The sequence below is a fragment of the Polypterus senegalus genome, chromosome 4 (assembly GCF_016835505.1).
Source record: "Polypterus senegalus isolate Bchr_013 chromosome 4, ASM1683550v1, whole genome shotgun sequence".
Lineage (NCBI taxonomy): Eukaryota > Metazoa > Chordata > Cladistia > Polypteriformes > Polypteridae > Polypterus > Polypterus senegalus.
In genome coordinates, this window is record NC_053157.1 from 180,211,613 (window position 1) to 180,227,330 (window position 15,718).

The 15,718-nt window shown below is 35.0% G+C and overlaps 1 protein-coding gene across 2 annotated transcripts in view; it reads right to left on the reverse strand.

Annotated features, from left to right (window-relative positions):
- plk4 (polo-like kinase 4 (Drosophila)) overlaps positions 1–15,718 on the reverse strand; it is a 38,534-nt gene that overhangs the window by 7,266 nt on the left and 15,550 nt on the right. For both annotated transcript variants that reach the window (XM_039751713.1, XM_039751712.1), the window contains exons 8-14: positions 15,589–15,693; positions 15,290–15,392; positions 5,167–5,316; positions 4,953–5,086; positions 4,765–4,859; positions 1,199–1,343; positions 966–1,106 (exon numbers count right to left, since the gene is read on the reverse strand). In XM_039751713.1, the coding sequence (XP_039607647.1) occupies positions 966–1,106; positions 1,199–1,343; positions 4,765–4,859; positions 4,953–5,086; positions 5,167–5,316; positions 15,290–15,392; positions 15,589–15,693 (873 nt within the window). The remainder of the gene's footprint in view (positions 1–965; positions 1,107–1,198; positions 1,344–4,764; positions 4,860–4,952; positions 5,087–5,166; positions 5,317–15,289; positions 15,393–15,588; positions 15,694–15,718) is intronic.

Here is a 15,718-nt window from a genome sequence, read left to right on the forward strand (position 1 = left end):
TTAATGTTTGTTTTCAAATATTTAATTATTTTATGGCTGAAATGTTGAGCTTTTAATAATTTAACAAATGTACAACTGCCTAAACAGTTTAAAATATTGAAACATTGCATTTAATATACAGAAAATGTGTGTCTTTGATTACACCAGCTAAAAAAATTCTGACATAAAAAGATAAATTTGACTTTATACTATACAATACATAGCATGACAAAATGCCTATTATCATAAAAGCACAAAGACCACTTTGTTATTTAAATAAATTAAATACATAAAAATTTGGAAACTGAGACACTGCAATACTGAACTGTCTTTAAACTAAACTAACTAAAGTATCTTATGAACCAAAATATTCATCTAAAAATACTAAAAACACATTGTTTAATAAAAGTAGTTGACTTTACAACTTTTAAAAAATGTTATTATATAATTACAATTCAAAAATGTCAAAGTATTTTATTTTGCTTATGTAAAGAAGAGGTCATGTAGTAATCCTGGGTAAACACACCAGAATATTTCAGCTTTGTTGCCAGACAGTTGGCTCCTTTTTTGTGAAACGACAGAGAAATGTGCAAGTGGTGGTGATTGTGATAACTGAAATATTTGCTAATGAAAGGGTTTGCCTTGTAATGACATTGTTATTCAGTTTTTCATTACCTTGCTTATAAGAAAGAAATTACATATATTGACACTTGAAACTTAAACATTTTTTATACTTTATATTAAATATTAACTTAATTTGAAATGTATCCCGATCAGAACCAGCCATCCTAGAAACATAAAAACATGAAACAAAAGATTCTACGGGCACAAGTGATTTATTATTCTGTGAGGGTACAAGTTTAATAAAAAATTGAGCTTGAAAGAGGCCATGGCATGATTAAAAAGTGAGCAAAAAATGTGTATACATTTTATATTTATATTATACGTAGCTTGTTTTGTTTAAAAAAATAAATAAAACAGATTACCTGGGAAGCCCAACCAATATTTGAAAAGAATACGGTCCTCAGCACTTTGCTTGTATCTTGAGTCATGTCCAGCTTTGTACAAGGAGAAAGGCTTTTAGCAGTGTGAGCTGTGGTAAATACTGAACTCTCATAGGAAATAATCTAAAAAAGACAATGAAAAATTAGAAACATCAGGATGAGAAATTAGAAATTATCAGACTGCATTAAACGCATGTGTTAAGAAAATTATTTACCGAAGGATTGTTATGGGGATGTTGGGTAGAGGACATGCTGCTGCCCAAAACATTATCATGTACAGACGATGGAGGTCTTCCTGAGCTTTTCATTTCCTGTGCTGTTGGTAAAGCACTGCTTAACGGAGGAATAACTGATGGTCGCCTGAGAGACATATATAAAAATAACTATGTTGTACAAACAGTGCAAAAATGAAAATACATTGCAAAGTCCATAAACTCTTCTATGTTTAGCAACGTTAATTCAGTGTTGTGGGGTAGGTAATGGAGGGGTGGCCAGAGCCTATTAAAGGAATATTCCACCTATTAATTATATTTGTTTTTTATACATTACTTACCCCATGCAATTTGCATTGACAGCCAAGAACAACTTTCATTGTCATGTTTCAATATAAAACAGAGAAAACAAAGGTTTGGAAAGAATACACATTCATAGTAACCAGTGCTGGACAAAAGTAAACAAATATCAAAGACATCCATGGAAAAAAAAAAAGAAAAAAAAAAAATCTCATGCTGATTGCACATCCACACGTCAAGTCATCACAGTTGTGTGCTTGCAATGTCCCAAACATGCGTTTTTACTAAAATATTTTCTCTGGAAGTGGTTTATTTAATTAATTATAATTGTGAATGAAAAAGTAATATACTTAAATGCAAGCAAACATTTGGGCTAGGGCTATTGGATTGAACATCTCTATTCAAATATTTTTCAGATTCATTTGAAAAAACTCTTAATTGAAAGCAAAAGCTGACATAAAATTTTAAAAGAATGGTTGTTTGTATTACCCGCACTAATTTCGGCATAGAGTTACACCAGACGCACTGCACAAAGCTGTGGCATTTTACCGATTTGTTTTTGCATTTCATATCCACAATCAGCTTTTTTGTAAAATTAGAATGGTTTAGCTTATCATCTTCAGTAGTAAAACTTAAAGATAGACCCCTTCACTCTTTTTCCTGTCCCACTACCCTGCACTTTGATCTACAGGTATACTCACAACAGCTTAAATCCTTATGAACAACAAGCACTGGCTTCACACTTCATTACATTAATATTTTTAAATTTCTTTTTACTCTTGGTGCATCTGCACAGCATGAAGTGCTTATGAAAATGTTGCGCAGGTACCATTTGTACAGTTGAAATGATAGGAAGCAGGTCTAAATTTCAAATGCTCATTCACGTTTAAGTATGTTTCATTTTTAAGAGTAAAAGACACGTTTTACGGATGCTGTGGGTATACATCTGGATGACTTGGTATGTGGATTATGCAACATTAGTAAAGTAGAATGTTTTCATGGATATTTTTGATATTGTTTGCTGCTGCGCAGTGAATGTCACCATAGACACCTATTCTAGTAGAAACATTGTTATATCTTTTCTGAATGAAAACAAGAGATTAAAAATTTTTCTTGGCCACCACCACAAGGTAAAATTGGATAATTGGTAAAAAAATGTTGTTGCCGCCCTACAAAAAAAGAACCCGCAATTGCCTCTGAAATAGCATAAAACTGACAAAAAAAATTGGCACGGATTATGGATCATTCTGTGTTTAACCAAAATCAGGCTTTGCTTTAGAGTTTTGATTCAACAGAATATCTCAGATAATATAACAAATGAAATAGGACCCATAACCTAATATTGTGTTGCACAACCTTTAGAGATGGCAATCACTGCTGACAAACGATTCCTGGAGCTCTCAGTGAGACTTCTGCACTTGTCAACAAGTAGTATGGCCCACTCTTCCTGAGTAAAGTGCTCCAGCTGTGTCAGGTTTGTAGGATGCCTTCTCCAGACTGCATGTTTCAGTTCTTTCCATAGATGTTCAAAAGGATTCAAATCAGGGCTCATAGTCCAATGTTTTGTTCTTAGCCATTCTTAGGTGCTTTTAGCTGTGTGTTTTGGGTCATTATCCTGTTGGAGGATCCATGACCTGCAACTGAGACAGAGCTTTCTGACACTGAGCAGTACATCTCACTTCAGAATGTTGATAGTCTTGAATCTTTTCCCTACAGACTCAAGTCACCCCTTGCCAAACACAGCAAAACAGCCCTAAAACATTACCAAGACTCATCCATTTTTCATAGTAGGTATGGTGTTTTTCTTTGAAAGCTTCTTTTCTTTACCTGTCGACAGAGAGCTGAAGCGACTTTTTAAAACGCTCCAGTTTTGTCTCATCTGTCCAAAAAAAATTCTCTTAGAATGCGACTTGTCCATATGCATTCTAGCAAATTCCATTCTGGTTTTTTTATATTTTTCTTTAACAGTTGAGTCCTCCTGGGTCTTCTTCCACTGAACTCACGTGTCACTCAAAAAGTGACAGATGTTATAATCAGACGCTGATGAACCTTGACCTTGGAGTTCAGCTGGATTCTCTTTGGAAGTTGTTCTTGACTTTTTGTCTACATTCTCACTATCCTTCTGTCCAAGAACTGATACTACTAAATGCCGAGATACTGAAGGCAACCAATTTATTTATAGATACTGATTTTAATCAAACATCCATTGCCCAGTTACATAAAAAGTTAAGCTATAGCTCTAGCACCCAAAGCTGCATACCTATTGTGGTTAATTGTATCCTTCAGCTAACTAAAAGCTAAAATCATAATATATACAAAGATATTTGATAAATAAAATTCATGCTTATTTCACTTGAATTTTCAGTTTTTTATTATTGTTTTGATACTACTATGCTTATGTCAAGCTCAAAATAAATGGTAGTGTGAAATAATTTTCTCACTCTTTTTTTTTAAAACACAATTTTACGATTGCCTTTTTTGGGATCTACACAGCCTCTGGGCAGATGACAATTTTAATTGTCAACAGTAAAAAATTTAACTAGATCACATTAAAAACAAAAGTTTGCTAAAAGACCTAAAATTGCAATAAACCCAACACCCATAGTACATACTGAAAAATACCACATTAATCATTTAAGTCAAAGTTCTTAAACATGGTGCACATGCATTTGCCATGTGAAATTGTATTCCAAAGTCCTGGGTCTTATTATAAAAAATGCCTTGCCTGCACTGGAGCTTTATTTTGGAATTAACAGGACCAGTAGTTTAAAATGAGAACTTACAATCCTTAATTATGACAATAGGACATTAGGACCATAAAATATCAACAAAGTCTACAAAACATTCAAAGACTGACATGACTATGTCACACAGAAGGTAAATTGCTTTTATTTCTTTAATTTCCTTATGCATCGAAAACACTTTTATAGTCACTATTCATGCTATGCCATTGGTTTTGTGGAGTTTAATAAGTTTACCATATTTGCAAAGGCTACAGCCTGCTGTGTGGGAATGCATAATGAGCAAAAACACACCCTATCATACAGGCTTTGATGTGTTGATTTTTCCAGATATTTTCAAACCTTTTACCTTCAAACGATCTAAAAAGGAACAGCAATGCATCACTTAAATTTAAATAACCTTAAAAAAATTGTGAAAAACTATTATGTCCAGCTTTTCATCGATTTTCTATTGATCACGGTAAGATGGAAATAATAGATGCTAGGCAAGAGCTAGCTTTGAACGACATCAACCTTTGCCTTTCTTACCTTCCAACAACAACTGGAAAGAAGTCCACATTCTTTTCACTTCTACTCTCTTCTGCCATTACTGAAGCTTCTAATGCCAAACACATTCTGTGACCCTTAAAAGAAAACAAAAACAGTCTTTTAATATTATAGAAATCATTATAAAAATCAGAGATGCTGTGATGAGTTTAAATCATCTTTTAACTCACTGTATCAGAAAGCTCCACATATGTTCTGAGTTCACCACTCAGATCCTTTATTTCCCTATCTTTTTTAAACATGTAAGAGTGCCCGTTCTTTTCTATAATCTTCAGGAATTCTGTTGTCTTAAGCGTCTTTGTACCTGCAAGATAAAGTAAGATCTAAGCTTTGTTCACCAACTAAATGTTTTATATACCAGATATCTATTAGATAGATTCTTACCATTGTAAAAAAATGCTTCTAAATTTGCATCTGGAGAGTTTTCCATCAGAATAAACTTAGCATGCTTTGTATAGAGTGTAACTTTTGGAGTTTTTGTTTTCAACAGCTGCACAATCCTAGAAGCATACTGGTATTTCTTCCAGTATTTCTCTGTAAAAGAAAAAATATGTTGAATATTAGATGCTTAATAGCTTAAATAAAAGAAAAATAAAACACAAAGTTGATCGACTCACCCAACCAAAGCACAACAGAAAAGTGGCATACCTCTAAATCTACCAAAAATGCTTTTACTGATTTGATTGAAATTTAGTGACATTATAGAAAGAGAGAATTTGCCAACACTTTTTTTTTTAAATGGCAATAAATGTTTTATCAGCATTCATTAATATTATACTAATGTGCATGCTGCAAAGACGGGGCTTTATGCAAATGAAAGACACAACAGAAGCACCACTAACCAATAGGGAAGATTTACAACTGAAGACAGGGTGGTGTTCAAAAGAGGGGGAAAAAAAGAAGAGAGTGAGAGACTTAATTATGTTATGAAATGGTAAAGCTCAAGGAAGATTCAAAGCTCAATGGTGTTGCTTTTTGCGTAATGCTTTCCACTCTGTCAGCATCCAGTCCTCGATCACAGTGCTGAAAACTACAAGGAGGGCTCATCCCCAACAACCTGCTGTTCAATCACAGCACTTAAATCTCCCAATACCCTGGCATCGGGTCTTAGATTGTACCACTTAAATTTCTAATGGGGAAGCCACAGAAATCGTGTTCCAATGCTTGAATCTACTGCTTCATGCTCCACGCATTAATACAATAACCTAGGGTGTTGGCACTTATGCATATCCATTTTAAGGACTGCTTTGCATATACAGTAATCCCTCCTCGATCGCGGGGGTTGCGTTCCAGAAAATCCGCGAAGTAGAAACCATATGTTTGTATGGTTATTTTTATATATTTTAAGCCCTTATAAACTCTCCCACACTGTTAACATTATTAGAGCCCTCTAGACATGAAATAACACCCTTTAGTCAAAAGTTTAAACTGTGCTCCATGACAAGACAGAGATGACCGTTCTTTCTCACAATTAAAAGAATGCAAACATATCTTCCTCTTCAAAAGGAGTGCCGTCAGGAGCAGAGAATGTCAGAGAGAGAGCGAGATAAAAGCAAACAATCAAAAAATCAATACGTGCTTTTAAGTATGCAGAAGCATCGCGAAAGCGGCATTTTGTAGAGGAGCGTCCGTATCTTCTAGGCAAACAGCGTCTGTGCAAACAGCCCCTCTGCTCACACCCCCTCCGTCAGGCAGAGAGAGTGAGAGAGACAGAGAGAAGCAAACAATCAAGCACCGCGCGGGAAGCACATTGAATATCATTACATAAAAAGTACACACAGAGCGGCGTTAACAAAAATAACTTAATTTTTGTTCCGATTACCGATAACACGCATAAAATTCAGCTCTGCCCTTCAGAAACATTAAATATGGCACTATTAAATGTTAGAGCTTTAACTAACAAGACATTTTTATAAACGATCTTATTAGTGATAGAAACATTGATTTTATTGCGCTAAATGAAACATGGCTTAATTCCAATGGGGCGGCAGTTTTAATCGAATCTGCGCCCGGATTACAGTTTTACTCGTGCGACCGCCAGGGAAAAGGGGCGGTTTGGCAAACATTTACTCGAGCCGATTAAAATGTAAAGATGTTAGTTTTGGTAAATTTAAGTCCTTTGAGTATCTCGCCGTTGTTATTCATGGAGATTCTCACGTTCTCGTATTATCCGTGTATAGACCTCCTAAATATAACGCGTCTTTCCTTGAGGAATTCTCTGACTTAATGTCAATTTTAGTTACAAACTATGATGCACTCTTAATAGTTGGCGACTTTAACTTTCATGTCGACAATCAGTGTGACCAAAAGGTAAAGGAATTCATGAACCTCCTGGACTCTTTTGATTTGAGGCAGCTCGTAAATCAGCCTACACATAAAGCAGGTCATACGTTAGACTTAGTGATTACTAAAGGACTTAAAGTTGATATAAAGCAGGTCACTGATATCGGTCTATCAGACCATTTCCTTCTACTATTTAATATAGAAATAAAGATAGAAAACGCTCATGAGAAGCATTTTGTTAAAAAACGCTTCTTTGACTCATCAGCAGCTTTAAAGCTTACAACTATTCTAAGCAATCAGTCCGTTTATAATGCCAGCTATAATAGCGAGGATAATGTAAATAGTAAAGTGGAAAACTTTAACTCTAAAGTAAGAACTGCTGTTGACATAGTTGCACCTGAAAAGACAGTTAAAAAATCCTCTAGTACTGTTATTCCATGGAAGACCCAAAGAGTGTCTGATTTAAAAAGAACATGTCGTAGAGCTGAGCGTAAATGGAGGAAAACTAAACTAACTATCCACTATGAAATATTAAAAGTTAAAATAACAGAATACAATAACACTGTCCGTCTTGAGAGGCTGCTATTTCTCTAATATTATAAATAACAATGCTAGTAATCCCAGAGTCTTATTTTCAACAATTGACCGTCTGTTAAACCCAGGAACACAAAGGAATGCCCCAGAATACTTCCAGTGAAACCTGTGAGAACATTGCTGTATTTTTCACTCAAAAAATTAATGATATTAGAGATAACATAGTATATCTCCCCAACACTGCAGAACCTCCAAAGCCCCGTACTCCGTTATAAACAAATTAAATGCTTTCACCAGGATAGATTTACCTGAATTACATAGTATAATCTCTCAACTGAAACCCTCCACCTGCGTCCTTGACCCAATACCAACCAGGTTTTTCAAAGAAATATCAGGCGTTCTAATTGACAATATTCTGGACATAGTAAATTGTCATTAGATACGGGGTCTTTCCAGACTGTCTTAAGACTGCTGTAGTTAAACCCCTTCTTAAGAAACATAATCTTGACCCCTCTGCCTTTGAAAATTTTAGACCCATTTCTAACCTGCCCTTCTTAAGTAAAATTTAGAGAAGGCAGTCATTATGCAGTTAAATGACCACCTAAATAAACATGCTATTCTTGATACTTTTCAGTCAGGCTTCAGAACAAATCACAGTACAGAAACTGCACTTGTTAAAGTAGTAAATGACTTGGGTAAATGCAGACAGAGGCCATTTATCTGTTCTCATCCTCTTAGATCTGAGTGCTGCATTTGACACCATTGATCATAATATTCTTAGAAATCGCCTTAGTCAATGGGTGGGCCTCTCTGGCAGTGTCTTAAATTGGTTTGAATCCTACCTGGCAGGGAGAAAATTCTTTGTGAGTTGTGGTAATCAAATCTCAAAGACACATGATATCCGATATGGTGTTCCACAAGGCTCTATCCTGGGTCCGCTGTTTTCTCAATCTACATGCTTCCGTTAGGTCAGATTATCTCAGGTTACAACGTGAGCTACCACAGCTATGCTGATGACACACAGCTGTACTTATCTATAGCACCTGATGACTCCGACTCTTTCGATACACTAACACAATGTCTTACTGGTATTTCTGAATGGATGAATAGTAATTTTCTCAAACTAAATAAAGAGAAAACTGAAATTTTGGTAATTGGCAATAATGGATTCAGCGAGGTTATCAGAAATAAACTTAATGCACTAGGATTAAAAGTTAAGACGGAAGTAAAAAATTTAGGGGTAACCGTTGACTGTAATCTGAATTTTAAATCGCATATTCATCAGACCACTAGGACAGCATTTTTCATTTAAGAAACATAGCTAAAGTTAGACCTCTTATATCATTGAAAGATGCTGAGAAATTAATTCACGCTTTTGTTTTCAGTAGACTAGATTACTGTAACGCACTCCTCTCAGGACTACCCAAAAAAGACATAAATCATTTGCAACGAGTGCAGAATGCAGCTGCTAGAATCCTAACTGGGAAAAGAAAATCCGAACACATTTCTCCAGTTTTGATGTCACTACACTGGTTGCCTGTGTCATTCAGGATTGACTTTAAAATACTGCTTATGGTTTATAAAGCCTTAAATAATCTCGCTCCATCTTATATATCGGAATGCCTGACACGTTATATTCCAAATCGTAACCTTAGATCTTCAAATGAGTGTCTCCTTATAATTCCAAAAGCTAAACTTAAAAGAAGTGGTGAGGCGGCCTTCTGCTGCTATGCACCTAAAATCTGGAATAGCCTGCCAATAGGAATTCGCCAGGCAAATACAGTAGAGCACTTTAAAACACTGCTGAAAACACATTACTTTAACATGGCCTTTTTATAACTTCACTTTAACTTAATCCTGATACTCTGTATGTTCAATTCTTCATAATAACTATTCATGGTGGCTCTAAAATCCGTACTGACCCCTACTCTCTCTTCTGTTTCTTTTTCCGGTTTCTTTGTGGTGGCGGCCTGCGCCACCACCACCTACTCAAAGCATCATGATGCTCCAACAATGATGGACTGAAAGCCAGAAGTCTACGTGACCATCATCATCAGGTCCTTCCATGAAAATATGATGATTTATGTTAGGTAGAATGCCCAGAGGGGACTGGGCGGTCTCTTGGTCTGGAACCCTACAGATTTTATTTTTTCTCCAGCTTTGGAGTTTTTTGTTTTTCTGTCCACCCTGGCCATCGGACCTTACTCTTATTCTATGTTAATTAATGTTGACTTATGTTTATCTTTTATTGTGTCTTCTATTACTCTATTCATTTTGTAAAGCACTTTGAGCTACATTTTTTTTTGTATGAATATGTGCTATATAAATAAATGTTGATTGATTGATTGATTGATTGAGGAGTTTTAGTTAATATGTAATACATGCTCTGATTGGGTAGCTTCTAAGCCATCCGCCAATAGCGTCCCTTGTATGAAATCAACTGGGCAAACAAACTGAGGAAGCATGTACCATAAATTAAAAGACCCATTGTCCGCAGAAATCCGCGAATCAGCGAAAAATCCGTGATATATATTTAGATATGCTTACATTTAAAATCCGTGATAGAGTGAAGCCGCGAAAGTCGAAGCGCGATATAGCGACGGATTACTGTACATTCACATCTCTGTAATTTAAAGGGGGACTATATACAACTGATGAAATAATAATAATATATACTCAAATTTCATATCATTTGTACTGATAACTCATTTCAATTCTAAACAATACACTTTCTTCTAAAATTGTGTTTTATAATGACCATCAGAAAAAGTTAAGTCACTAGGAAAAGCAGGAATGTTTAGTCCTTGGCAATTTTGTATAGCATACTTTACAGTAAGCAGCTCCAGAAATTTTTGTAATATTCTTATTTATTATTTGGCTGATGCCTTTATCCAAGATAACATTAATTAGATAAAACTCTGAGGGATTTGGATCTGCTATCTATAAAAACCCTAACTGTACTAACTTTTACCTTTGTTCTTGCACATATTTCCATTTTAAGGTAGTGGATGCTGGTTGGTACACTGTGTGGGTAAAAACTGTTTCATCCAATTATTTTCTCTTTTGGCTTCTATGATTATTATACAAGATTTCTGTTCAATTATTTTTAGTGCTAACGCATTCTAGTATTCTACTCACCTGAACTATGAATGGTATTGGGATGTTTTCTAGCCTTTTGTGGTAAGCACCTGTACATACGAGAACCTCCTATGGTTACAATATACTTTCTTAGGTTATCAGACTAATATGCTAATATGAGGGTAATTGTTACAGACAACTTCCAAGAATCTTGATGTCTATACTAGGATAATTAGGTTTTACTTTTATATGCATCGTCTGCTTGATATTTTACATTTACATGACACTCTCAAAACAGACTGTCCAGAAAGGACAGAAAAACAAACATTTTTCAACCCACTTTAAAGCCTAAGAAAGGAGGCTTCCCCCGAACTTTGTGTGTTGTACATCCTGGATGTTCTCTTCCCCATTTTCTCCTACACCTTGTGGACACTACTGTGTGAAAGATTAGCATATATAGCGACTTCATGCTAACAATAAGCTGTTTTACTGTCTGTCACACCTGCTTTTTTAATTTTTAGCTTACACTAAATTATCTTTTGTCTTGTTATAATAAGGATTGGCTTCTTTAATATGATATTCATTCCCTTGTTTTGAGTTTTATGTAATTAATTTGTAGTATATGCATATTTTTGAACACCTTTTCATTCACTGTGTGACATCCTGACGATATTTAATTAGTATGAATTAGCATTCTATATTATTTTATAAATAAATAGATATATTTGTTCATCTTCTCTACTGATTATTTTGGACTTGTAATTCTATCCTTTATAATATAAAAATTGGTGTTTGGGGGAATACAATATTTTTGCGTTGGATAATGTATTCCCTTGACTCTTGATAACTTTAATCGGTTTGACTATAATTAGCACTTTTTTTTGTTGTTTCTTGCTCTTGGTTCTTTTTTGATTTGATTAACAGCAATCTGCTTCACTATGGTCGATTTGATACTTGTACATTTTGCTGCAAGAAAGATAAAGTGGTACTATTAATTTCTGTAAATGAATACACCCATTGTTCCATTAAATCAGAATCAGCAATGCAATACTATTGTAGTCTTTTAATGAAGAGTCACAAGAAAATTAGCCATTTTACTGTTTCTTAAATGAAAAGGTTTCAGAACAAAGAATACATCTAACTCAGCAAATCGGCAGCAGGAAAAAAGACGATTGTTCCAAAAGGAAACATATATATTCTGTCACTGTCAGTTCCCCGTTGTCTTGATTAAATACATCTGTTTTTTAGAAGTTAGAACTTCTTCCTAAGCTTTATCTTTTAAAATGAGATGTTTCATCAGCCTACAAGTACTCCACTGGCACTTGCCCTAACCCCGTGCCTATGTCAGACAGTAAGCTTTTGAACTTCGCAGAACCATCAATGGGGTTGGGGGGACTGATTAGACCTGATACGCTGTGAGGAGGCTGCTTTGGTTGCAAAAGAAATGAAGGAGAGACAGTAAGCAAGGGATATGAAGGAGTATAAGGAATAAGACAAGGAATACTGGGAGCATGATGGAAAAGCTTGGTGAAAAACAGAAGAGGAGTACATTTGTGCTGCATGCAGGAGAAAAGATAGAAAGATAAAAGTTGTGAAAAAACAGTGGTAGGTACAAGTTTTTCTGGCAGAGGACCAGTGGACTTTTTGGAACCAGTGCTGACATCCGTGGCAGAGCGACAGGCGCTGAGCAGGCTCCTGTAAATCATGGAGAATCCACTGAACAGTATCATCTCCAGACAGTGGAGCAGCTTCAACGACAGACTGCTGTCACCGTCCTGCTCCACTGACAGGCTGAGGAGATCGTTCCTCCTCCACACTATGCGACTCTTCAATTCCACCCTTGGGTTTGGAGGTAAACGTTAACATCATACAAAGTTATTGTCTGTTATACATGCATCTTTATCACTCTTTAATTTAATATTGTTTTTTATCAGTATGCTGCTGCTGGAGTATGTGAATTTCCCTTTGGGATTAATAAAGTATCTATCTGATAGTTACAAGCCCTTGCGAAGTTTTTATCTTTTGTACAAGGAATGGTGAGGATTAAAAAATTCAAGATTTTGGTTATGCCTTGGAAATAATTACGTGTAATTCCATGTTTAAGAAGAAAACAAATTTTAAGCATATGAATCTGATGGTGTAAGAAGTGAAAAAGACTATTTGTTTAAGATTGGGGTATTATAGGAAATGTGAAAGTTATCCCAGCAATATCTATTGATTGTATTGAAGGAGGTGAAGGAGGAGAGTGTGAGTAGAACATTTGCTGAAATACTAGCAGCAAGAGCAAACTAGGTCTCAGGAGCATTTCAGGCATAAATGGTAACTGGGAAACAACAAAGAATCTCAAAAAAAATAACACAATAAATCTGCAGTTGGACAAATGGGCCAACAATACACAAAAAAACAAGGTTGTGGAATTATGAGTTAGAGACAGAAATAGAAGAACAGGTGCTATAAGGAGTGTCAGAAAACAAAATGTAGAAGAAGACAGAAGTAGGCAGTGTGGTCAAAAGCCCATATTATGGAGTAATTAAAATTTCTGACAGTTTTGGTAGATGCTGGTGTATTTGTATATACTTTGCAGGTTGAAAACATTTTAAACAAATATAGTGCTAAGTAGTTGTTCACAAAGGTGTGTCTCTTATCTGTCAAAATATTTTTTCTTCTATCTCATGCTGTAATCACTAGCAAGCAAACATAGCACAAGACACTGCTTTCTCCCATCCACCCTTGCTGTTTGTATCAACTCAACAAAAAGAATGAACCTCACATCTCTCTGGGCAATATTTTTAAATGTGTAGGCTCACTCATAACAAGCAGTTCACTTACAAGTCTACACACAAAGCCATTAACTTTAAGGCACTAATACACTGACCGAAAATCACATGTACCATTTCCTTTACATGAACAGATTTATAGGTTTTTAATTTTAAAGTGTTCATAAGTTTTTTAACATACTGCCAAAACTTTTTTTTTTTTAAATCCATACCTCAAGATGAGTTTCTTTCAGTACATCTTAACTGGTTTATTACACACACCAGAGTTGGTGACGGTGATCTATAAAGAAGCAAAGCACAATACCAGAAGAGCAGAAAAGGGTGCAAGAGGGCAAGAGACAGGAGTTTGTAAGTGGTCTAGAGAGCAAGTAAGAAAAGGAAAATGTGTTTGGTGTTTTCAATCAGAAATCAATGGAAAAACAGGATTTGGTAGATGTGAACTGCCTTAAGAAAACTGATGCAAACACCACAACTGATAATAATGGGAAACAAGATACACAGAAGAAATTAAGTGCAAGTTTACAAAAGAATGGGTCTCAGAAGTGCTGATAAAGTTGAAGGTAAATGAAGTAGCAGGCCCAACTGGAGTAATGTTTCAGAAATATTGAAGGCCGCGGAAGGTCCTGGAATTCAGTGTTTGATAGGCCTGCACAACGTGATTGTGTGTGATACGACGATTCCTGAAGAATGAAAAAAAAAAGCATGCTCATTCCAGTATATGAAGTAAAGGGAGACCATTGGATTTTGGGTCATACTGAGTGACACTGAAATAGAAAGCTAATTTGTAGATTGATGACCTCAAGGTAAATACAGGAAAGAAAAAGTTAGTAGCTTAAAGTAAGAAAGCAGGAGGCATGAAAGAGGTAGGTACATAGTTGTGTGGTGAGTGTATGGTATGCAATTCAGGATAAACTCAGTCTTATGCATAGGTTGTTAAAAGTGAGTGCAAAGTCAAACATTACTTTTTGAATTCAAGACACTCTTGGTCAATAAATAATGAGGACAGGCAGGTCATAAATCCAAAAAGTCATTCCCATGAGGCTTTAGGTTTCCCCTTTATGATGTGCTCTGATAATTCCCAAACAACTTAATATTTCAGCAAAAAAAGCATGCGTTTTTCACAATTTGTGTATAAGACTGGATAACTGGCATGTGGATTAAGCGACAAGTAACTACGATTTTTTTTCTTTTTTCCATGGACATTGTTAAAATTATTTGTTGTTGTACAACATTGGTCATTATTGGCTTCTATTTATACATTAGGGTTAAAACTTTTTCTTGCCCACCACTACAAAGTACATGAGGTAAGAAACATGTAAAAAATATAATTTTTGGGTGGAGCGGTTTTTTGTAGTACATGTAAATGCACATTTTTACTTCTAACTTTTGTCCTAAAATACCAGGACACCATCTGCACTGTACCCATGAAGTAAAGCTGAATTCAGACAAATGGTCTTTTTCTATAACTGTAAAAATATATACAATACAAACCAGGTGCATTAACCAATTATTTACTTATGCAGTATAATGGATGTAGTCATTAGTAAACAAATGTATATGCATGTGTATATTATATATATACACATATACATATATATATATATATATATACATATATATATATATACATATATATATATATATATATATATATATATATATATATATATATATATATATATATATATATACATACATATACACATATATACATATATATATACACATATATACACACACACACACACACACACAACATACATACATACATACATACATACATATATATATACATATTTTATACCAAACAGGTTCACGTTTTTGAAAATAGGTACCTGGTAAATCATCAAAGCTGTAAAACACGATATCTTCTGGAGGAGATGGTGGCCTGTCATTAAGAGGAAATCCTCTTCCCTCATTAGGATGGTAAACTGAGATCTGCCATAATACAAAAAATGCAGTGCAAATCAATCATGAGCCAGTATTATGTTTATTTTTCATATTTATACTGAAAAATAATGTCAGCAAAATAAACATTATGTTCAAGGAGGTTAAGGAATAAATTATTCAAACTTCATGTTTCTGAACTTGTAAATATTGTTAACAAATGGACACAAGAAGAACAGCAGCTCACCAAAGTTCCATCACAAGATATCTTCATCACTTCACGGACACGTTCCTGTGAGCTTTGCCCTTTGACAAACTCCATGCAGACTTCACCTGTATCAAGGATGCTCACCTGAAGCAAACACAGATACTAATAA